This window comes from Populus trichocarpa, chromosome 15, assembly GCF_000002775.5.
Source record: "Populus trichocarpa isolate Nisqually-1 chromosome 15, P.trichocarpa_v4.1, whole genome shotgun sequence".
NCBI classification, from domain to species: Eukaryota; Viridiplantae; Streptophyta; class Magnoliopsida; order Malpighiales; family Salicaceae; genus Populus; species Populus trichocarpa.
Window position 1 is genome coordinate 10,294,965 of NC_037299.2, and position 25,486 is coordinate 10,320,450.

Sequence of the window (25,486 nt, forward strand, 5' to 3'; positions counted from 1 at the left end):
CCCAAATATTTCAATAGATAAAGTAAAACACTCTATTCAGTTAGTGGAATTTTAATGAAAAAAGACAAACAAAATGAAAATGGAAGCAAAGAAAAGGCAAAAGCATGAGAAACAATGTCCAAGGGAAGGAAACCCTTTCTAGAGTCATATCCATCAAGCAATTTGGGATGGTGAAATGATTCCAAAAGAAGACATCATGTAAAACCAGAAAGATGGTTAATAACTCTTTTGTATTTTGTGGATATATGGATGTACCACTGCATCAAAATTTGCAGCTTCACATTGCTTCTAGACCACCCATCACAAAGGAGTTTTGAGGAAGATTGAAGTTAAGAGAAGGTGCCATTATATTGTAATGATGTCAGATAAGTAGGGTTCATCAGATAAGTAAACAGAGAAATAAGGAGAAAGAATGTTCAAAGGATGGAGAAGAAAAATCTTTCAAACAGAAGAGAAGATAGTAGAAAGCAGAGATCCAAGACTTGAAACCAAAGTAGATAGAAGAAAAACCACCAACTACCACAATAGTGTAAAAAAATATACTTAATTATCCATGCAAGCAACATATACATGATTTTTACCAGTCAATGAACAAGTGTACTGGAAACAATGCTTCAATAAGTTTGTATAATTGATCCAAAAACCCCATGAAAAAACTGAACAAACATAATCTTTAGCACCATATAGCTTCCAAGATTAAATTTGCTTAAAACAAGGTTCCGATAACTTGGTTGTCATTAAAAAGCTCCATTTGAACAACTATAGACATACTTGAAAGTGCTTGAAACAGAAGCTCTATGCCCAATGATATCTACAAGCACCTCAATTCCAGCCAACCTATGGCATCTGTGCCTATGATGAACTGCTGCTTCTATTTTGTAATGCATTTCCACTAGAAACTGCAAATCAAAACATGAAAAGTATCAGCAACAAACAATAGATAATGTTCAAAAATACATACAAGGCACATGCTCACCATGAAAACTCTATCTGGGCGAAAAATGTTAATCTTATCAAGCACAGAAACATTTGTAGGATAATCCTCCCTACATACATGTAAAATTTATGTTAAGAAAAAAAAAAGATGATCCAAAAAAATAACATAAAAGAAGTCAAGCGAGATAAGAAGGCAATGCACATTTCCAGAAACCCATCCACAACTGTTTGAATTGCACGTGCCACTGTTTCTCTGGAAAAGAAAGGGATTGCAGGATCCAGTGCACAAGAGGCAAGGGCCAGAACATGGCTCAAAATAGATACCTGCAAATATTGAAGGAAACATGACAATATATGCAGCTGATAACTTGATATATTTATGGAGAGAAATTTACTGAATTCAGATTCTTATGAAGAAAGAATGACATCAATCTGTCCACATACGACAAATAATAATAAAAAAAAAAAAACATTGCAGAGATTAAATTCAAGATAGCAAAAGGCATGATTTTATTGGCATGAAAAATTTAAGAATTTGTCCACATACTACAGAAAGCATTTCCATGCATGTTCGTATCAGAGATTAGTACATATCCAATGCTCCCGATATGCTTCCATCATTTCTCAAACAAATAAAAACTTTAATATGTAAATACAATCAGAAATTTGTAAGGAACCCTCTCACGTGAGAAACATGAGTCCAGATATTATGCAATTATTAATAGGTACAAAGCCATATATATTTCAGAAGAAAAAGAAGATGATGGTGATGGTAATCAATGTCTATCATGAGGATGAAGTGAAACAGTATTATAATTGCTGTAATTAATTTAGTTCTTTATCTAAACAGAGCTAAGGTTTTTTGTTTTTTTGCTTACAAAATCAGGGTGCTTATTTGATTAAAACTAAATGATGGTATTGTTACAATTCATTTGATAGAAAGATGTCTGATGTTATTCATACATAGTATCATATCCTATTGACAAACCAATGCTACATGGCACATGAAAATGGGCCTTTGATTAAAGAAATAAAAATTGTTCCCTCGATATGAATACACATAACTGCTGGACAAAAATGTTTTCTTTTAAGGGACACCATACAAGTTGGAACTGTACAAAACAATTACTGACAAGTAACTATCCATATAAAGAAAGGAAAGGAAGAAACAAAATTAAACACGCAGTGCAGTTCCAAGGAGCTAGCTGAACCTTAATACCTAACAGTGGAATAGAATATCTGAACCTTAAACCGACAAAAGATGTAAATAAGTTCCATATTAGATTCACTCTTTTTTCTCATGCCACTATCATGTTAGTTTGCCATAGCGCACACAATAAACTGAAACAGCCAATTTGAACATTTTTATCCGACTGAAATATTTTGCTCTACACTAAGAGCTTTATATTTCAAGAAATAGGAGCACACCATGTGTTTCTTTATGAGCTTGTCTCTTTCACTCTCAGATAGCTCTGTCAAACACAGAATTGAACTCTGAAGCACCTTTGCTCCTCTTTCCCAACCAGATCTCTTACTACAATGCAACACAATACAAACTGAAAATATTGGCACAAAGTGAATTTTAACTAGAACTGCCAAAGGCTGACAAGCAACCTGCAACAAAACACATTTGTCAGCAGTTATAACAAACACTAGTGCTAGTGCTAATACAAAGTAGAAAATTAAAAATAGCAGACATTACTCTCATACCCTAGCCACCCAATTCAGGTTGGAACTATCTTCATTCAGAACCAATGCTGGAAGAAGCCAGTGGCAACAGTATTGCATGAAATAACTAGGTTCAGCATCTGATACAAAAAGGTGTCGAATCTACAAAGCACAATTATTAAATGGTCAGGTGAAGTAGATACTTCAAGTCGTATGTTGAATACAAAAATATTGTAATTACAACATTTGTTTTCAAGTAGTTAATTTAGGTTACACCGCATTACAGTTATATATGGCTATTCATGTATACCATTTGCATAGAATAAATACCTATCAAACAATTATTCACACTGCAAACCCCAAACATTATACTTATTGTTAGCTTGAAAAGAAAAGAATCCAAAAATGGAACTGGAAAAGTTCATGGAATAATATCCTGATAAAATCTGGTTATACAGAATTGAATTCCTTAAACTTGCATCAAAACTATCTAACTACGATATGTAGTTTCTTTTTGTTCTCATCAGTTTACTTTTTGCAACAGAAGTCATTCTCTGGGATCATCAATGGGGTTGGCCAGCCTGTATCATTTCCAATTCTATGCAATGATATTTTCAAAACTATAAGTTTAGATGAGCACCACCTTTTGACAGAAGAATCCTATGCCATAACAACTCAAGAGGGATGCATATTTATTCATTGTTCAACAGAGAAAATTTCACTTCAAAATCCATGGTATATCATTCCCTGAGTTTGATGTGTCTAGTAGAAGTGCTAAAACAATGGGCGCATTCAAGCTCTAGTACTTGAGCAAACAATTAGTGAAAGCTGTTCCTTTCACACCATTTTTTACTATCACTAAATTTCCCTTTCCCCCTAAAAAACAAAAGTAGATCTAGAAATTTCCATCTCCAAAATAAAAATAAAAAAAATACCTTGCAGTTGACTTTGTTCATTAATGATACAAAAGATACATAATATATCTGCAACTGAATGATCTATGGGTAGCTAACACACATTTGACAAGGAATTATATGAGACTGAATTTAAAGTACCTCAACAAGTGCCACTAAACTAACATCGCAAGTGACCCAGTAGAAGAGTATTGATCCCAGTAGCTGCTCCAAGTACTGAAAATATATAAATAAATAAAGACTAAATACAAATATAGATGACATGTCAAACATTCAAAAACTATAAAGTAATAGAACTCAAAAATCCAGTTGACTTCTGGGGGGGAGGCTGTAAGAATCAGAGTGCATAACCAGACAGTATATTCCTCCTCAAGAGCGAGCTGAGTATGGAAGAAAAATGGAAGTGCAACTGAGGATCACTTTGATGTACTGCCCTCACTAAAATAATTATCGTCCCAAGAGACTCTTACTCAGCACTAAAAATGCAACATTAAAAATCAAATTAAAGGAGAGATCTATTATCATAACCTTGAACCTGGTTGCGTAGTTGAGTTGCCTTGACAGATTGTCGAGTGCTGCATGCACCAATTCCCTGAACCAAAAGGTGAAGACATCAAGAAACTAATTATGCCTCATTACAAACAACAAAATAAGGTGGAATAATGTACCTATGACCAGGGTCAATGGCAGAAATCACGCACATCATGAAAACAGCCTGCACATGTCACATCAATCAGCCCTTTAAAATGCAGAGACTTATAAACCCTATCAGGCAAGTGAAGTTTAAACAAATTAGAAATCTCGGCCAGGAGGAAAGATTACCTCCAACTCTATTTTCTCACTATGCAAAGCAAGATGCATAAGTGTAACAATAACAGTTTCCATTTTTGGTGTGGGCTGAGGACCACAAGCTAGGACCTCCTTTGCAGTAACAACTTTTCCTTTTAAGGGAATAACCATTGCAACACCAAAGTTTGAACTGGATAAAAATAGCCAATAAGTATCCTCGATATTAATGCCATGACAGAAATGGAGAAAAAAGGTTGATGGTGATAACAAAATTGTGGGGCCAAAAAAAATAACTGTAAGAAGAATGTATTACTAGAGAAAGTAGAATGCACAACTTGGAGAATAAGAATTCCATACAAAAGGTGAAGAAAATTGAGCTAAACTCAGTATACAAGAGCACTCCAATCCTACTTAACATTATTTGGGGAAGCACCCCTAAAGATCCCCAGGCCAAACACCATAAGGATGCAAAAAATCTTCCATGTCCTCAATTGCCTCCAAGTACCAGTTTTCTATATCCAAAAGCACAATAACTGCAGAAAAAACACAACACCCAATGGATATCCTGCAACCCTTCCTCCAAAAACACCCACAGGATATCCCAAACCAATTTATCATCCTCCTCTGGATCAAACGTGACTCACCTACTACATGAAACTAAGCTACATAGAGAGTTTAAGCATGTCCACCATTAACCTGACACCTTCGACATTATACTATTCAAATCTCCAAAAAAATGGACCATCAATGGCAACCATTCACAAATCTATTAATATATGGTCAAAAAGAAAAAATTGCCTCCAGTAAATTTGAATTCCAGTAACTAAATGAAAGATTAGAAAACAATCAGCCATCACAAAGCATAAGAAGCTCACTAAAGTTTCACCATCCATGAACACAAAGCAGACATAAGGTGCAGATGTCCAGATTGGCTGATGATAGCTGCCACCATATCTTCCCACACCCCAATCATCTCACAACCAACTTCAGTGGTACCCATGAGACCACGACCCGCTAACAGGAAGATTGCAGCATCAAAATCATTCACTAACTCAGCATCCCACTTGCATAAGCAGTACTAGTTTTTGAAAAATTTCTAAACAAGCAGATATGAAAGAAATATACCAATGGGCCTAGTGATCTAGTGGTAGGTACCTCTTGCTTAGTGCAAGAGGTGTTGGATTCAACTCCTAGTGGAGTTCAATCTCATCAGCTCACCTCCGCAGTAGCACCATAAAAATTAGTTACGAAAGGACTCAAAAATGAAGAAGCCGTTTGGATAGAAATTGTTTGTTGGAAACTCTAAAATTCTTCTCCACTCAAAAACTCACGACTACTGACATGGTACATCTCCAAAGGATCCTATTATTTCCCACTTGGATCGATTATGTTAATTAACTTGAAGTCAAAGCAAAATTGGATTATAAAAGGCATTGCAAATTATATAGCATAGTAGTTCCTATACTGCAAGCTTGGAATGAATATCAAAACCAATCAACAGACAAGAAATTGCAATGGGCAGAAAAAAAAGGCTAGAAAAGTAATCATTTTTTTAACATGAACATTTGCTGCATCAGAAAATGTTAGAAGTTCAGAGGCTAGAAAATGATGGAATCACAAATATTACAAATAGATTGCAGTGACTGCATATAATATACAGGGAAAAAACGTGAATATACGATCACTCTCCCATGCCATAAAAATCCATCACAGAACAATCAAACAATTCCTCAATATCCCATTGGAAGATATAATTGGAAGTTCCCATTACATTGATGCATGATTTGACAGATGTGGCAAAGATACTACTATACTAACATCACTTAACAACCGAGACATGGTCAAAAAAGTGAGAAATGTGCTATACTGCAATGCTGCATCTGCTATGAGAAGAACAAAAAATTTGAGATGCTAATGCATATGCATAATATGCAATGGCAATAAGAAGTTTGCACATATCTTGAGAAATAAGTGTGACAAAAAATATGAAAAAGAATGTTTTACAATTGGAAGGAAAAGAAACCTGAATAAATCATCAAGAGGATATAGTAAATATTAAAAGGAAACCTACCAAATATCCTGGGAGAGCTCATCGTGACCATCCCAAGTTTGGAATAAAACACCAATCCGCCGAGCCAGTGAAAACCTAACTCGATAGTCAGGATCTTGAAGCATTAAGAACAGCCTCTCTATCATTGTCTATAAAGATTGCAACAGGGCAATTATACAACAAAGAATAAAAAGGACATACAGTTTCAAGTTATAAAAATATAAGAAATAGCTAGCAAAACCCTAGGATTTTTAGGACAACAGCAATGAAGGTATGGCATGTGTCCATTGGGGAGATTGGAGGTTCTACAAATTCTGAGTTTTTATGCATCAGCACATTCATGCTTTCATAGTTTAATTACAGCCCACCAAACATCATGCCATGCATATACAATCTCTAAATGAAAGGTATCTCTGTCAGTGTCAGCCAGTAATCACCTGACCAATTTGAGGACTGAGTAAGACAAAATCACAAAAGCAATCAATAAGCCTAACACGCCCTGACCAGTCAAGAAGCCCAAATTCTGCTATTTTGTTAACCAATTCTCCAAGATGTACAAGACTCTGCAATAAAACAATCACACCAACTTCAGTTTTAGCATAAGATTGACCCCAACCAACATGTGAGACAGCATGATTCTAGGGATAGAATTTCAGTAAGATAATCCTTACACACTTTTTATCAAGATGATCAAAAACCAAGTCATAACTGAGACTAGTATGTTTGGGGCAGAGACATCAACACAAATTATAGAGGCACCATATGAAGACAAACACACACACATATAGGTTGCAGGGTACAACAGTAAAAGAGCATGAGTTGTTATAAATGGAATGTGCCAGATGCAGACAAAAGGATGGAGACATTAAAGATAAAATAAAGTTAATAGCTAGGATTCAAACATAAGCAGATGAGAATGACTGTAGAAGACAGTGGTTGCATACCAGAAAAATCACATTTCTTCATTTCTCAAGTCCCAATAATACTATGGTTTAATAACTAAACAGATAAAACTCAATAGATTATACTGGTTTAGAGACAAGTTTCCTGTCTCTATCAGGAAAAGAAGTAGACAGGATGCAAAACTTCTTGGGTAAAAGGTTGCGACAATTTGGTGAAACAATACATGCATCTTCCTCCACAAGTCCCTGTCTCTACAGAACTCAAAATTTCATTTATTCTTGTTTTCCTTAATATGACTTTCCCTCCATAACAAATACAGAACTCCTGCATATCACCATCAGTGTGTATGATGATACTGATGACGACAGAATGCATAAAAGCATGCATGCATTTGGCAAAACATTAGATGCATCTTCCTCCACCAATCACACTCACAGAAAAACCCAAATGAACATTTATAGTAAAGAATTAAGACAAGCAGACTCAATGAAGAATTGTGACCCAAAGTTCAGTGCAGGAATTATTTTTACAGAGAAGGACAACCAAAAGAAGGGGAAAATGCTGATTTACTGTGAATTCCACTCTTAGAGATCAATAGTTTTCTGTTTTAACAAAAAGGAAACCAGCTATCATGATTTCTATCTTTCTAATGAAGTACAATCATCTTGCAATACAAAATAGCACTGAATTTTGTGAATACCAGTTCAGATTCTCTTTTCCATGCAGTTAGAGCAGCTTCCTTTCCAGAAGCATCTAAGGATAATAAGGTAGCTAGCAATTGACAGGCAGCGACTACTACACCAGAACAGTCCAGCTTAACACTTGCTTGCATCTCAAACATGCTATTCATTGTTTTCACCTACATTTTGAAAGGAAAGAGAGAGAGAGAGAGAGTATATAATTAGAAATGATCAAAAGAAATATAAAATGCTTCAAGCAATGAGTTGCCTGTTACTCCTAACTCTTAATGAATTTCAACCAGACATTACCAAGTCTGTAATTTTTGCAGAAGAGGACCAGTGAAAATGTTGACAGAGATGGTAAAGAATATTCTCACGCACCTGAAAGTGTGAATTACAAACAAAAAATAACAGAACTATTAGTGCAAGAACTACTGAAAACTAAAACAACAGCCCAACTTTGTAAAATACCTTATTGTCACTTTCATTTTCCATGAGCTCAAACAGGACATCCCATGTAACAAAATCTAAAACTGGATGAAAACTTGAAAGAAGTGATATCATACCCAACTTCCACTTCACTGCAGAAAAGGATACACCAGTGCCAATAATCCCACCAACAGGTAAAATATCCACATCTTGCGTATCCTCAGTCACATCTAACTCCATGTCCATAATCCTAGTGTTGCTACCCGATGGACCATGTATTTGTAACTTAGAATCAGTTGAAGGTAAATCAGGCAGCGATGGATCTGAATGAGGGCTTCTTACACATTCAGAAAATTGATTGTATAGTTCAGCCAGTTCCTTCAAAAGCCTCCCCATGGATTGTGTTATTGCATCATAGAGAACAACATCCAAAGCAGTTTCATCTCTACTTTTGACAAAGATAGGAGAGAATACAAAGCTTCTAAATGAAGCTATAAGAGTGGTTTTTAAATTATAGTCAGAGCTAGAGCCTGAGCAACCAAGAGCTTGAAGGTCATTGCTGTTTCCTTGAATTGCATTAACAGCATGATCCAACAATTCCAACAAGTATTGACTCATTTTTGAAAGAAATGGTGAAGCCTCTTCTCCTTTCCTGAACGAGCATAAACTATATAGGTTATATATTAAGGAACAAAAAAAAATCAGGGATCAGGGGTGAAAGCAAATGTCAGTGACAATTAAGGGCAGTGCTTCAAAATCAAAATAAGGAATCTTCAACTGCACAGTTCAAATGCATAATCTGAAAGATACAAGCAACACGCAATGCCCTCTACCCAATTCAAATGCATGTTGGGTATAGAAAACTGTCACATTAAAAGAAAAATCATTGTACAGATTCATAAGAAAACAAGAAAAAGAAAAGAACGAACAAAGACAGAACAAAAAAAAAAGCAAAGAAAAAGAACAGCATAACAGGCACGTAATTGACATGACATATTGAAAACTAAATAAGTATATTTTTTCAAAATAAATAATGAAGATTGAGAATGTATCATAGATGCAGAACAAAATTGATAAAGACAGCCAAGAGGTATAGCCAGAGATTGCAACTGGAGAAAATTCAGAGTACAATACAAACTAGTCCAGCAGAAAAGCACAATACCCTCCTAGCAATTAAAGTCAACCATTTTACTGAAGTAAAAATTGCTTAGATTATTCAATTCACCTTTTAATTTTCAGAAATAAAGTATACTCAATGTTGAAGTAGCTAAATCCAGCACCAGATAGTGAAACTTAATATCAAAACAATTCTCATGAACAAAGAAAAGAAGTAACAAACAGGTTTTCCACACATCAAGTCAGGTTAAACAGAAAACACGGACCTTGTTAATACTGAGCCATATATAAAATTTGATAATAAAGAGCATATAAAGAAGACATCTGATAGAGGCCTCTTTTCCATCTCCTTATCTCCTACAGCTCCAAGAATATAGCCCTCCATCTCATGCAACAGCAGATCTCTAAATTGTCGAGGAAGACAGCCACTTTGATGGCCTTGGAATGAAGAAGCCTGCATGTGATCAAAATGGAAGATTAAAAAAAGAAAAAGAAGAAGAAAAAGGCAAGGAAAAGAAGTGGAAAACATTCCATCACCTCAACTCTTGAAACCAAATGAATTTTAGAAAGAACTTCAACAGAACATTCAAAAAGCTCACAAAGCCTTTCCTGTTCATGTTCATCTGTCTGCAAAAACACATCAGATATTGAACTCTCAATGTCAAAGGAACCAACTTGTGTAAATGATGTACCAAAGTTAAATAGCATTCAGGGAAGATGAACAGCAACAGAAACCTTAACCCGATCATCTGTAGCCTCAAAGCTATCTACAAGAATGTTTGATGAGGAAAACCCTCTGTAAGAATGTGTGAAAGGAGCACAACCAGCACAAAGAGCATAGACAGCTGCTGGTAACAACAGCACAACATGCTCATTCAATATGGAGGACTCCTACAAAAGAACTCAACTTTACTAAGAAATCATATCAAAAAGTCAAGAAAACACGAAAAGTAAATATTCCATCGTGAACAATAAAAGAGACTCAAGTTGCAAAAAAATTATAATTGGTTTAAATCATTAGAGTGATAATCCTGTGAATATTCCTTCTTTTATTGCAGCCTGAAACAACATCAACTACCATTGAGGTATAAGAGAAATGACTCTAAATGGTCCATTAACTTCCTAAAAAACTGGTTATTGTAAGAAGTATCCAAGTTCTAAAGTTTAAGCAACTCCTCTTCTTTTCATTTTAATTTACGAAAATAAAAAATTCAGAGAGAGATATCCAGCCTGTGCCTCAATAGAGATATTGCAAATTGTTATACAATCCATTATTGAGGCCTCTCTCAAAAACTTAAGCTCTTGGGTTAAGTGGTCCTTTGACATGATGTTAGGAGTTTTGAATTCTACCACCCTCATTCCCTCTTCTATTTAAAACTTAATAAATTTCAACACAAAGTAGTGGGCCATTGTAAGTTCCAAACCAAACGGCTTTTAATTGAGGTTATTGTAGAGATTATAATGTAAACCAATCTTGGAGCCTCTAGTAATAGTTATCCTTTGGCAAACAACCAATGAAAATTATTTTACACCCTCACTCAGGTCGAGGTCCAAGCCCAAGAGAACAGTTGAAACAGAATAAACCAAATCAAATCCCAAGAAAGTGGAGTGAGCCTGGAATGTGGTGAAACAACTAAATCTGACAAAGTCGCAATGGAATTTTGTACCATGTTCAGGCATGCAAGCCCAAAGCTTAAACTATTAGGTCGGTTACAGACCCATAATTTCACCTTATTAAGCATAAACTTAACACAAGTTAATTATGATTCAACTTCAATGATTACAATGTGTTTCAGTGGTGACAACATTCTAACAAGGCATCTCAAGAAACTTGGAAGCTTCCACACCATGTTCTACAAGTACGATAGAGACTTTTAACAGATATTGGTTGTGCTTGTGGAGAAATCCAACAAAATGAATCACCAAAACTAGACCAAACAAAGACGTCATCTAAATGTATAATAACCTTCAGAACAAGTAATATGTGGATATATGAACAAAGGAACAGCTTATGAGACAGATTCTAAGCTTAAAGCATGCTTCCTCACTTTGAGGAAACAGATTTCAGTGGTATGACATTTCCTCCACTGGATAAAAATTTCCTAATTTATTATCACCTCAAGGAGGAAAAGTGACGAAGATATCTGGTGGTCACTAACACTACAAATTAACACATCATGACATTAAAAGCCCACCTTCACAAATAAGATTATGTGATTAAATGTAAACAAATATAAACTTGAAAAATAAAAAACACGAGCAAGAATATTGGAATAAAAGACAATGTTGCTGTCAAAAATGAGAGTTATACAAGAAATGGACCTTCCAATTAAAATAGCCTAAAATTGCTCTTAACAGATTCTTCCGGAGATGTAAAGAGTCACGAAGGTCACCCTGCAGACATAGTGGTTCAACATGTTAGACATAGTATCATCGTTGGGCAATAAATCCTCATTCAAAGTTCCATGCATTAAAATCTAGAACCACAAAAAAAGAGATTGAATTAAGGTAGATGCCCCTGTAAATCTGGTCCTATATGCTTGGCAAAGAATATGCACCCAATCAACTAGGGTATTTCAACTAGGGTAGGTAGCAAACAAGGGGAGGTAGAGCTTAATATTTGTTCAATGACATATTTAGCAAGGCAATGTTATGTGCATCGATAACATCTAAATCAAAATAACAAATGGGGTAAGTGATACTGATATAAGCATTCTTAAACATATCAAAGAATAAGAGAACAAGACAGCAAAAGAGCAGAAAAATACCAGGTAAGATACTATGCCAACAACCACATAAACACAGAAATGAGATGATGATGATGAAGTGAAATTCCAAAAAAAAAAATCAAAAGATCCCAGCCTAAGCAACTTACTTGAGAACCCTTATGAGAAAAATAGCACACAATGAAGTACAAAACAGACCTGGATTGGCAAGATAACAAAACAATCAGATAAGATATCTTAACAAAAATAACATCAGTAAATGGTCATGTAATATTCTGATAAAACGCCAGCCTTTAATAAAGATGATAATTTTTTGCTTTCATGAGGAGCAATCATTCTGTACACCTAGTGCAGTGTTGCCTCTAAAATATTCATAAAGATCCTATCTGTGAGGTACTATCTTGAACAGGTTTGGCTAGCTTAGTTGACCTTTTGAAGAAAAAAACATAATAACCATCTTTCTGTCCATATATAGTTAAACATAAAGATACACTTGCATTGATGGAGTCCGCTTAAATAACTTAAGATCCCATACATCTGGAGGCACAGCACAAGTGCTCATTAGATCCTGAAGGAAGAAATTAGGACATGAAAAAATTAGAAAAAGAAATGTAGGAGAAAAAATTGCAGTCCACTAGAATCATGATACTCAAGAATCTCCTAGCTAGTAAATAAGGTCATTTATAAACAGAAAGAGTAAAAAACATAGTCTAAAATGATAGATTACTCACACTTGATATGATGCTTCCAAGTAACAATAAAGCAGCATCGGCCTGCATCAGTTCATACAAATGACCATGAAAAACAGTATTTTATGGAGGGTGGGGACAGTTTCCCAATTAATAGGCAAAAATATTATTTAAAACAATAGTCATGTTTCCTCTAAGTTGTTCAGTGCTACTATTATGAACACCACCTTCCCAAACCCCCCACATTCCCCATCCCCCCACCCCCCACCCCCACCCCCCCTCTCCTTTCCTCTCCACGACGCTTCTGCAGTCATCACCATACTTCAAGCACTGCAGCAATCCATACAGCAGTAGATAAAAGTGCTGCTGTGCCACTGGAATTGCAATAGTATTCCCACAACTGTTTCTTTTACTGCACAAATATCCATATTGTAATAAAAGTGCCTGCTTATTTATAGCTCTTGAAACTAATGATCTTGACAACATTTTTCCTCATCCAGTTTTCTCCATGATACATAATTTAAGAAGAAAATGGCATTTCGTTAGGAAACCAACCATCAAAATCCATAACAGTTTCAGATCCTATGTTCTGACAAAATGGATTGTGAAAATTTCTTTTCTAGTCCACTTTGGAACCAAGCCACAGCTATCCAGTATGTGAGACCTCACAGCAAAACCAATATTACTGAGCAGCTTATAATAAAAAAACAAAAAAGATATGCACTGAAACTTACAACAGAATTTAGATTGCTGAATGTCAGCAACCCACGAATGAGACCACTCCATATCAATTCCCAGCCACAGTCCAACTGCATTATTGGCCAATGAACAACTCAATGGTGGCTTCAATAAAAGAAGTGACACTCACAAGTAAAAACATGTAAACAGCATTGCAGAAAGACATAATTGTTCAGTGATGGCATTTCATGGTTAGATGAACAAGGAAAAGCTGCATTTCAAATCTAAGACATTGTAGAATAGCACCACTAACATGAAAGAAAAAGACAGGACCAAATAATTCTCAAAACTCAATAAGAGACAACTGAGTTTTAACTTGTTTTGAATAATTGTGCAGTACTCAAATCAGCAAGATTTGCAAAGATCGAAACAAAACCTTAGCATCTCTTAAAATGGCATATCAATGGCTTTGTTCTGTTGGATGGAGAAATCAAAATTTCCACTAGAAAACTAACTTATAGCAGTTTTCACCTCATCCAATTGCAGCCTGAAAACCAAAATCTTACACCAACACCACAGATGCCAAGCACACATTTCCCTGGTTAAACTAAGAAAGTTTCTTTAGAAGTGAAAGAGTGTTTGTGAATGAGAGCATAGCGAATGGGAGATGCTTCAAGAAGAAAAAATGAACCAAAAGAATTGAGAGACAAGGCATTCAATCCCATTGAATATCAACCAAGATAACATGTCTAAACACCACTTAAGCAGCATCTCATATGGAGCCAAGAATTATCCTTTGCCCACAAAAGTTGTCCAGGTGTAGAGCAGTCCAAAAGAATCTGTTACACCAGCAAATAAAGCACAGCTACAAAATGTCTATGATCCTACACAGGCCACCATCCAAACCCCAATGTTCATCTTAATGATGTTTATAACAGCTTTGAAGCACTTTTAGGTAAGATTTTCAAGAAATGGTAAGTTCCGTATTTCATATTCCATGCAGAATTTAAACATGAACAATAGAAGTAGAGCTTAAATTACGATCTGGTGCAAACAGGATTAATTGAATGGCCAATGATGTACCATGACGACAGTGTGGTCCCAATTAATGGATTTGGTGCATCCAGATTCAGCTGGTCCCATGGGTAATGAAATAAAGCCATTTACAGACTTTAAAGGTGACGTAGAACAATTATCCCAAGAGTTCATGGGTCGGATTGAAAAGGCCAAGCCTGGAAAGAAATTCATGGGTAATGAAATAAAGCCATTTACAGACTTTAAAGGTGACGTAGAACAATTATCCCAAGAGTTCATGGGTCGGATTGAAAAGGCCAAGCCTGGAAAGAAATTCACAAAAAAACCCAGAAGCATCTCACATAAAGCATGAAGTTACTATTTTCTTGTTTTAATTATTTTACTAGTTAAAATTTTAATTATTTGTTTCTACTTAGCTTAGGACATTTAATTTAATTACTATTTTACTATTTAGGAATCCTAATGCTAGATGGATTCTATTAACTAAGTTTGTTTTAATTAAGAATCCTTTCCTATAAAGGATTTTAGTTTTAATTAGGAATCTTTTACTATAAAAGATTTTAAAACTAATATAAATAGGGATGTTTAGTTTATTTATAAAGATAAAGACTATTATTTAGATTCAATAAAACATTTCAAAGAATTTTCTCTAGATTTCTCTAGAGTTACATCTATAATCTTAGGGCTTGAAAATCCTAGTTTTATCTTCGTTATGCGCTACATCAGGTGGTATCAGTGCGGGTCAATATTTGGATCAATAGCAAACCGTGAAGAGAATCGTGGGGCAATTGGTGGCAACCATCTTTATGACAGTGACCAAGGGATGCAAGCTATTTAGGATCAACTAGATCATCATTCAATAGCGATAGCAACTTTAAAGGAACGAGTTCAAAGGGTTTGGTGACATCAACACCAAATTTGATGACCTTACAACCAGTCTTTGAGGCACTGGGGTTGCGTAAACATGAACCGGGGAAGAAGAAAAGCACGTGTCGGGGATGAAGCCCTTGGCCAACTTGTCATCAATCAGTTCTTGCAAATCCTCGTGGTCGGTATAACTACAAGGTCTTCATCTGATGAAGAAGATCTATTATGGCTGATGGGAGGCACAAACAGGAATCTCAAAGAAGAGAGGAACGTGCTTGGAGACTTAACTCGGGGCTAACCTTACCTTAGACCTATTTCTGAAATCCCACCTAGACAACCATTTGTCTATGTGAAGGGTGTTGGTGAAGATGAACTTGATGGAGGTCGTGGGACCTTGTTAGATCAACACGAACAACCACAATTCAAGAGATAGAAATCGATCAACGTGATTGAATGTCAATATGAGCAAGAACCTTTCAATGCCGAGGATGTTATACGTGAACCTGATGGAGATGATGAAAAAGATCTATATGATGATAAAGATCTTGCAAGCAAGAAGAAGGAGGACATGGTGATTTCTGACAAGTCTTCTAGAGATATTATGGAAGATTATTTTGGTGTTCCTTTAAATACAACGGTTTAAGTATTAGAGGACATAGATGATGATGATGAACTCAAGTTTGAAGTAGAAAAATATGGGAAGGAACTACAAGTGGACTTCATAGGAACAAAAAGTATAACATCAAATATGGATTTTTTCTTCTTATACACGTACCATAAATTAAATTTTAAAGTTCACAAGTCATAGACATGTTACTTCGTGAATAAGTTGATTATATTCTAAGTATTTGTTCCTTTGGAGTGAAAGAGTTTAATTTCTGACAGATAACTTGAGGACAAGTTTTTCTGACAGATAAATAGTGGAAAGTGAAACAAGACAGTATGATAATACAAATATTGCACAAAGATAGGCATAATCTAAAAAAGAAGAGACAAAAAAGGTGGGGAAACAAATACCTCTTTGGAGGGGAGAGAGGGCCTTGATAAAATCTCCGATTGGGCATCTGAAAGCAACATAAAACTAGAGAGTTCCTGCAAACTCCTATGAATGCAAATAGATACACGCATGAGCACAAAGAGAAAGGAAGGGAAAAAAAAGGAAAGATAATGTAAAACATCTAAACAATTTTCACCTAAATGAATAAAACAATACTAACATGGAAATATGCAATGGGATAAAATCATTAAAAAGATCCTCCATTACAGGAGTGGAGTTGTCTTATCATTTCGAAAACCACACTGCATCATGCAGTTAAGGAAAGGTGATACATGAATAGTGAGAAGGGAAATGTACCGCAAAGTCCACAGCAAACCATCATAAGCAAGCCCCATATTAGCATCGCTCAATATTCTGCAACATATTCCAAATTAGTAATTCAGCACTTGCAAAGAACTTAAGCTCCCAAAACTTTACACCAACAGTTACGGCAAGTCATGAACAAAAACTGACACTACAATTGCACATAGGGATATCTACTACTAGTTAAACTAGCACATGATATGTACCCCTTCATTACAAAAATAATTATTTTAATACTTCTCATTAAAACTATAAAATCAATATATTGCAATAAAGATTTCCATTTAATTTTCTTTATGGTCGTTTATTTTTGTTTCAATTGGAATATAAATTTTATATCATCATATAGATACTGTTTGTGCAATTTCAGAATTTTATAAATAAAAAAATCCGTAAATTGGGTTAGAGATGAATAAGGAAGCTAAAAAGTAGAAAGAATATTTTGTATCATATTATAGACAGATTTTAACTCCACCTTGCAAAGTATAGCTAGTCCAGAGCCTGAAAAGGGGGGGGGGGGGGGGGGGGTTGACACCCATTGTAAGAATTTGTCACATATTAGGTATCAATCCTTTTTCGAGAGGATCTGTAAAGCTGAAACCAACTAGTTTGGGATTTAATGCTTTGTTGTTGTTGTGTAGTATAGATAGATTTTGTATATTTTAAACCATCAAGAAAATGATATTTACATTATTATCAATATTTTTTCAGAGATGGGAAAGTAAAAGGTGGCGTAATTATAGAACGTGATTCATTGTGTGCTTCTTTTAATTAGTAAATGCTACATTAGACATTAGAACAAAATACTAGGATTATTTTAACCTAGTCAATCGTTTCAACAGCTTGCACTTTTACATTTAGTATAGATTAGTTACCATTCAAGGGTCGGGGAACAACAAAATTATTGAAAATATTTAATCAGACAATTATGCCCAAACATGCATGAACCTCAATTAGTTGATAAATACATACAACTATGCAACCGTTTATACCATAGGTAAATTGATCAATGTACTGGGGCATTCTCAATCTAAGATCAAGATCACAACAAGGAGTTTATATAGTGATTTATACATAATTAAAAAAAAACATATATTGCAAAATCCAAATAAAATACCCATAGATGGATGTACATTCATTCACATACTGATCTTTTTTAATAATGCATAGACCTTGATTATTAACCCCAGTTAGACAAGTAAAATTTGCCTAGGCTGCTAATCATAGTCAAGCATCTGATATGCATATGGTCCTCAGTTTTGTCACGAAAAATTTTCCACTGGCTGTTTTGTGCCTTGAAACCCTCCTCTCTTATATGGTTCTCTCTCCACAACTACTAAAATGGATTAACATCTTCATTTTCTTTTCTTTTCTTTTGTTGGGAGGGGAGGCCTCATCAGGTAACCATTCACAGTTTTTAGCCTTCACACTCAATCACAAATGGCCTGGTTTACTGTCAGTAACTGCTGTTGAAGCATTGGCCACATAGCCAAAAACTCTGCCAAGAAGCTCAGCCAGCAAAAATTCTCTTTGCTGCAAACCATCATCACAGCAAAAGACACCAAACGGACAAACTTAGCTGTCTATTGCAGCAGCTTTTTAGATACAAAACGTATTTTTGCAGCTAAATTTACTGTGAATGAAACCAAGATTGAAAGCCCAAGGAGCTGCAACCAGGACTTCACTGTTGATCATCAAACAAGTTTGTTGCTAACTTTTATGGTACTAATGAAAGCAAGTTTTCGGCCAAATATCATTCTTTTAGAATGCCACACAAATTATCATGTGTTGATATAACAAAAGTTTGAATGGCCTTCTTATCTGTTGTAAATCTTGCTAGGAATTTTATGGATCTTCCATTCTTAGTAACTGCTTTTCACCTCTAGTGCATTAATGTTTCTACTAGAACTTGGTTCATCATAGCTCCCACCATAATGATCTCATCCCTTGCTCGTTATTGGACCAACCATCACCTTGGAAAACGAATGGGTAAGCTTGGCTCAATGATTTTATTTGGTTTTGAGCACTGGTTTGTTGATTAGTGAACAAAGACAGGGTGGCTTTACTGGTTAGGAAGGTATCCAACATATCAGGTGTTCTATGTAAGAAAAATGGTGATACCGAAGAATTCCTAAATTCCAATGTATACAGCTTTTTCAAGGAATGCATGAATGGGGTGCTACTAAAGTGAAATATAGAAGAGTCATGAGACCAAGTTACCACAAAAAAATTTAAAGACAAACAGAATTACGCCAGAACATGACAATTACCTCTCAAAGCTTGTGGAAATGCCTTCAAACCAGTAAACAAAAAGATCCTTGCTCATGCGATTGTAGTAGTTACGAATGAGACAACAAAATGCAGCATTCCTGAAGCATGGGAAGTTAGTCTATTATAGTAATTATGCAGGAACGACAGATATAGAAAGGAGTTGAATGAGAGAGGATTTGAGAAAGAAAAAAAGATTAGAGTGAAGGTTGGATGATAAAAGCACAAGATATATCTCAATCAACTTCATCAATTCTGAGAAATCAACTTGATATCACTTTTGGATGCATGACTATATTTAAATGATCCAATATGACATCATTTCCGCCAGAACACATCAACAAACAAATAAACTGACACCTTATTAAAGAGAAAAGTATCAATAAAAGCAAAATCATTGCGCATGATGTACCAAAAAAACCTTCAAGGGTAATATAGGAATTGAAAATTGATTGCAGAAACCTGGAGATCATAATAGCATATTATAATTTTATTATTTTATTTATGTGTGGTATTAAAATATAGGCATGAACAAAAGTTTTATGAATATTTTCATCTAAAGGAGTAAAAACTAATAAAAAAGGATAAAATCAAGGATCTAATTTAATATAACTTGATAAATTTGATGTGCTTTTAGTATTGTTTAGATTTTAATTATTGGCTTTTTTGGATCTATTTTTAAGCATTTTTTGAGTTTGAATAATCAAAATAAAGCGTCAATAAGGTACTATATGGGTTAGGAGTTATTTAAGAAGATTATTTTATATTATTTAAGGTTTTATGTGATTTATAAATAGGCATATAATGAAAAAAGGCAATTAACCTATTTTTAAAAAATATAAATAGTTGAATTTGTTGGCATAAATTTTGTATTGTGATACAAAAAATTAAATATTTTTCTTTTATATAGAGTAGAAGTCTTTTTTTAATTTTGACGGGTAAAATTTTGTTAAGGCAAGACAATGTATTTGATATTTATCAATAAAATCCTCGTAATATATGTGATGATTATTAAAATCTAAATATATTTTTATCGAATCAAAAATTTCAACCTAGAGTTTATGCTTTTATATATGTGTCATTATTATTTTTAAATTTTCAATTAGGTTTTGGACCTTATTTATTGAAATCTGAACCATGGATGTAATTTGTAAAGTGGATTTTTCCAAAGAAGCTGGCATCCTAAATTCCAAACTAATATAATTAATTCTTTGGCTATATGATGACATATGAACAAAGTATAACATCTAATTCAACTATTGAAGTATGCCAATGGCTACAAAATATATGAAGAACACAAACAGGTGGTCAATAAGTATTGCTAATATCACTGCCATTTGTCCATGTTATTTTGATAAATACATTATGTTGATGCAGAAGCCTTCTTTTCAAATAAAATCTATGACAAGTTGACTTGCAAAGATAATAAAGACTTCAAGATTGTGATTTCATAAAAATGGGAACATAATAAACTCGATGCAACATCTGTGCTACTCAGAAAATAAGTTTGACAGCCATTTACCAATGTAAGGCATCACATGGAAGATATTTTTCTGTTTGGCAGATATTTGGAGCTCAGAACTGTCCCAACCACACCCTTTTTGGGTCTTACCCATCATTTGTCCCTCTACACTTCAAATTGTTTGATTGGGTCCTCTACTGTTTTTTTTTTTTAAATTAGTCCAGTAATGTGATCCGTCTGTCCAAGTTGACCGTTAGTCAACAAAAGTGAGCCAACATGTGTCAATTTATAAATGAAGGTATAAAAAATAATGTTAATTTAAATAAAAGAAAAAAATTAAATTTTTCTTAATTTGTGAGATAAATAAATTTAAAAATTAATAAATAAATAAACAGTTATTCCACAAACTGATAAAATTAAAAAATTTATTGACAGTTTTTTTTTATGAAATTAGTCATTGATTAATTAAAAATCCACGAAACTAAAAAAATAAGTGACCACATCCAAAATCACAGTTAGCGCGCTTTAAAATCAAAGCAGCAAAAATAAAGCCTAGCTGAAGTTGCTCAAATGCTCAATCTTTAAGACTATAAAGTTTCTACCTCAAATGAAATTAGATCTGACCAAACCATCTAGTCACACCACTAGCCTCACTCTACCTCCACCTAGCACCTTTCTCTCCACCACTGCCTTAATCCCCCACTACCCTCCTCCACCTGCCACCAAAAACCCATTACAAAGATCTTTTTTTTTTATGAATCCATTACAAAGAACTAATCTTTGTCATGAAACTCCACTCCCTTTAAACCAACCAGACCAACACCAACACTTATACCCACAAAACAATGAGACCCGGAACCAAAATCAAAAGACAAAACACAAATCTTCGATCCCCCTTCAAAATCACCTGAATATCAAAGAAACCATAGTTCACTTGCTTGTAAAAGATCGTTGGAACTTTCTTATTTAAATTTAAAATTATTTTCACTGCTAATGTATTTTTAATTGGAAAAGGACATGAGTCAATCATATATTGACTCGATTTTATAGACTAGTGGTCAACTCAAATAGAGGTACCACATTATAGAAATTGTATAATGTACAGGGATATCAAACCCAAAACAGTAGAGGGACCCAATCAAAACAGTTTGAAGAGTACAAGGAAAAATGATGCAATATTGTACGATATAAAAGTTACTATTTACATGAACCGATAAATTACAAGTTCCATGCATGTTAAATCACTAAAAGAAAGAAGTATTTCAAACAGTGTTTGCAGGTTGAGACTAACCATAGCCATTTTCCTTTCATAAGTGCCTCCTTTAAAAGGACTGCTGCAGGCTCCCTCTTGACCCGCTTTTCGGTTGATGGTGCTTTAGCTGTACTAGCACATGCCTACGAAAGTTTTTATGCCATCAGTGACCTAGGCTTATATCCAGCTCATAACAGTGAATAAATATATGAGACAGTGATCCAAATTCCAAACCTCTGCTTCTCCAACACTCATGCACAAAGCACACAAATAGATATCATTGACAGAAATTTTAAACTGCTAGACTAAAGAAACAATCAAAATCAAATCATAATTTCTGCCACATAACCACAGGATTTCCCAGGATTAGAAACTGTCCATAGGATTTTCCAAGATTAGAAACTGTCTACCATCCAATTTACATATATCAGTTTGAGTAACGTGCAGCATGCATTGTTTTGTGATACTTTAAACAATTACCAGATTTTCATAACAAATGAAAAATCCTACAGCAGAGAGTGCAGCATGCAAATCATTTCAAACAATAAAACACCAAGTGCTTGCATCTTGAGTAAAATAACTACCTTATAAAATACTAGGGCTGCAAGTTCTATCAAACCACGTTGTGAACCACTCAAAGCTCCAAACTTGCAATCCTTGGTTGCATCCGACCTGGAAACATCATCCAAGGCAACCCATTTTAACCAAACCAGTTAACTCCATAAAGAAAAAACCATTGACAATTCATTCTTAGGCACTTACCTAGGTGCACTTCCACAGGATGAACTGCTTTGATCTAGTTCCTTACATACCAGATCCAAAAGTTGTTCTACCAGAGAATTTCCATCAGTAGCACCTCTTGAAAGATTTAGCTGCAGCCTTGCATAGAATATAAGAGCATCCTGTGGAAGAAAGCACAAAGATATGCATGTGGCAGATTGTGAAGATCCAGAATAGATAGCATAACTTGCAAGAGCATAGTTGATGTATAAACCTTAAGGCTGCGGTCATGGGTAGTAAGCCAACAACGGAATACAAATTGCTGCACAGCGTTATGAATCTCCAAAGACTGGGAGCCCAAATTTGGACCATCCTTTAACAAGTATGTGTTTATACACTCAATAAGTTTGCGTGAAATCTTTCCCTCCTCCCTGAGCATATTATAATGAAATGAGAAAACTTGAAATACATTATGTCCAGCAACTACTTTAACAAATGAATGGTATGAATTTGCAGATCCAAAGGAAACTAAAATAAAATAAAACAAGATCCAAGCATGGATCAACTGTTTATATACCTTACAAAGGAGAAAATCTGAACAAGCCCCTTAACTATGTCCTCCCGAACATCAACAGGGAAATCTCCAGGAGGATTTTCGAAAAGCGAATGGAGTGTGAGTATGCAGCGAAAGACCTCCTCTTTTGGATTACCTTGACTGCTATCATTCCCATCTAAGCTTGTAACCACCTTCTCTATATATAGAAGCACCAGGCCTTTTTCAAAATCAAGCAAGCTAAGTTAGAAAATACCAAGCAGCTTAACATCTTGTAGCAATTAGGAAGAGATATGTGTAGGGTCTAAACAATGCAAAGAACTCACTGCAATAAATCCGGTTCCTCAAGTGAAAACGATAATCTACAACTGCCAATAGATGCCGGAGTATAATCCCATATTCCATCTGAAAGCTTGGAACATTGCTCAGGACATCCGATACATGATTAAAGAGTATTTTAACCATGGGTAACAAAGGCAAAGCCTTGCCTGGCAGAAGAAAATTGTGGTGCAAACAAAATCAACTAATATTTCCATCACCATCTTGCCTTTCTCTAAGCAAAATTTTTGATCTTCTATAATTAATCACAAAAATCCCATAAAGACAATGTGGGTTTAAATTCTTAACCTGAAAACTTAGCATCATCTGCTCGTTGAATGACAATTCGCATAGTCTTTGCAAAACTTGCCTTAGGCAATCTCCGTTTGCTGGAAGATATCTCAGATGACACACATTGGACAAGCAATGTGACTAAAAATGGCCAGGTTTCCGCTGAAAAAAAAAAGAATCCAACATTTCAATATCTTCTATACAAACAATAAGTTCATACAACACACTGTAAACACAATCCCATCCAATCTTGCACAGATAATTCTTCAATCTTACAGTGAGGTATTTCGTTCGGTTTAAGCTTTGCCGTATTCTGTCCAAGGTACTTGCAAAACCTTATCGATCTTTCACCACCCTCTAACCACGTATTCAACAACTTTATTCCCTCCTACGCATTCAAAAAATAATTTATCACCATTTGACACTGAATTAAAAATGATAAATAATAAAATCATTCACTTCAAAAAAAAAATAACCGCAGACAGAAATTACAAACAATATAATAAGCGAGTTACAAACTAATTCATTGTTTTTATCAATAAGGAGAAAAATGAATATATAAATTTCATCGCGCCTAATTTAAAGTTCAGCTTAGGGAGAGAAAAAACGGCATTGAAGAAAATCAAAGTCACAGTTTCATTTCTATTTTTAGTTTTATTTCATTTTCTGGGAAATCAAACAGAGTGGAGAGGGAGACAGTTACTTCTCGAGCTTTGGCTTTATCGGAGGAGAGCTTAGAGACGACTTCTTGAACGTCTCTCGAAGTAACCATCGCCGATGATTTTGGAGGGTTCCAGACTGAGAAAGATGGCGGGAGAATGGAGCGGGGGTTTTTCTTTTTCTATAGAGAAAACCTTGGTTTGGAAGTTTACTGTTTTTACTCGCTCTTATTTTTATGCTCGCTGTGAGTTCAATTAGAGAGAGACGACGCCAAGGCGTATTTTATATTTTATGGAGGTGGACGGACACACTGGAGGAGTGAGGGGCATCTTCGTAATTGTATAGTTATTTCTCTGATGTTGCCATTAATTACTTTTTTCTAGATTGATTTGCTGATGGGTTTGTGATTGTGAATGGGTTTCATTTGGGCTCAGCCCAGGCTACCAGTATACTTACAAACACATTAACGATTGAATGGGTTTGATGGCAATAGGCCGGATATAAAGCGGATATCTATCTTACTCGGCCCATTAGGGGCATTTCTTTCCTAGAAAACTATTTTCTAAATTACTTTTCAAACTTTTTTATATTTATTTAATTGGTTTAAAAAAATTATTTCTGGTCAAAAAAAAACTTGATTCTTGTTAAGGAAAATTTTTTTCCTTCTCTCAACTCCAAAAAATACTTTCCGGATCTTTAATGAAAAAAATAAAGTGAAATGACTAAACTATTCTTAAGATTAAATTTTATTAACTTGTGGTTTGGGGTTTTTTTTATATTTTTTATTTTTTTTCATAACAATCAAGTTGACTAAGGGTAAATTTAGTATTTAAAAAATTATAAAATATAATTTAAAAATAAAAGGTGATTGACACATGCATTAGATGCGCCAACATGCCAAACATTACGTCATATTTAGGTGGTGTGTAAGACTCGTATAGTGTTTGAAGGCGGCATTTCTTAACGTGGTTAGAATCATCCCGGTAGCTTTTCTATCCCTAAACAAAAAGTGTGGCGTACCAATTTTTAGATTGGTGTCGGAAATATTTTCTCTCCTTTTCTTTTCTCTTTCCTCTTCGATTTCCGCACATGTCCCTCAAAAATTTATAAAACATCCATTTA

At 34.8% G+C, this 25,486-nt stretch overlaps 1 protein-coding gene across 2 annotated transcripts in view; it reads right to left on the reverse strand.

Annotated features, from left to right (window-relative positions):
- LOC7454490 (serine/threonine-protein kinase ATM) overlaps positions 1 to 24,625 on the reverse strand; it is a 52,007-nt gene extending 27,382 nt beyond the window's left edge. Inside the window, exons 1-34 of one of the 2 annotated variants that reach the window (XM_024586261.2) lie at positions 24,408 to 24,625; positions 23,981 to 24,092; positions 23,723 to 23,866; positions 23,422 to 23,583; positions 23,120 to 23,315; positions 22,817 to 22,973; positions 22,585 to 22,724; positions 22,407 to 22,494; positions 21,862 to 21,965; positions 19,111 to 19,209; positions 16,835 to 16,891; positions 16,498 to 16,582; positions 13,635 to 13,709; positions 12,943 to 12,984; positions 12,709 to 12,779; positions 12,361 to 12,409; positions 11,808 to 11,879; positions 10,221 to 10,376; positions 10,023 to 10,112; positions 9,752 to 9,939; positions 8,412 to 9,021; positions 8,250 to 8,321; positions 7,961 to 8,119; positions 6,795 to 6,920; positions 6,379 to 6,506; positions 4,341 to 4,497; positions 4,187 to 4,233; positions 4,047 to 4,110; positions 3,660 to 3,734; positions 2,647 to 2,766; positions 2,365 to 2,550; positions 1,139 to 1,260; positions 977 to 1,046; positions 772 to 899 (exon numbers count right to left, since the gene is read on the reverse strand). In XM_024586261.2, the coding sequence (XP_024442029.1) occupies positions 772 to 899; positions 977 to 1,046; positions 1,139 to 1,260; positions 2,365 to 2,550; positions 2,647 to 2,766; positions 3,660 to 3,734; positions 4,047 to 4,110; positions 4,187 to 4,233; positions 4,341 to 4,497; positions 6,379 to 6,506; positions 6,795 to 6,920; positions 7,961 to 8,119; positions 8,250 to 8,321; positions 8,412 to 9,021; positions 9,752 to 9,939; positions 10,023 to 10,112; positions 10,221 to 10,376; positions 11,808 to 11,879; positions 12,361 to 12,409; positions 12,709 to 12,779; positions 12,943 to 12,984; positions 13,635 to 13,709; positions 16,498 to 16,582; positions 16,835 to 16,891; positions 19,111 to 19,209; positions 21,862 to 21,965; positions 22,407 to 22,494; positions 22,585 to 22,724; positions 22,817 to 22,973; positions 23,120 to 23,315; positions 23,422 to 23,583; positions 23,723 to 23,866; positions 23,981 to 24,092; positions 24,408 to 24,476 (4,220 nt within the window). In that variant the 5' untranslated portion in view covers positions 24,477 to 24,625. Of the gene's footprint in view, positions 1 to 771; positions 900 to 976; positions 1,047 to 1,138; positions 1,261 to 2,364; positions 2,551 to 2,646; positions 2,767 to 3,659; positions 3,735 to 4,046; positions 4,111 to 4,186; positions 4,234 to 4,340; positions 4,498 to 6,378; positions 6,507 to 6,794; positions 6,921 to 7,960; positions 8,120 to 8,249; positions 8,322 to 8,411; positions 9,037 to 9,751; positions 9,940 to 10,022; positions 10,113 to 10,220; positions 10,377 to 11,807; positions 11,880 to 12,360; positions 12,410 to 12,708; positions 12,780 to 12,942; positions 12,985 to 13,634; positions 13,710 to 16,497; positions 16,583 to 16,834; positions 16,892 to 19,110; positions 19,210 to 21,861; positions 21,966 to 22,406; positions 22,495 to 22,584; positions 22,725 to 22,816; positions 22,974 to 23,119; positions 23,316 to 23,421; positions 23,584 to 23,722; positions 23,867 to 23,980; positions 24,093 to 24,407 lie in introns of both variants that reach the window. The other variant, XM_024586260.2, reaches the window with a different exon arrangement.
- Between the last annotated feature and the right edge of the window lie 861 nt (positions 24,626 to 25,486).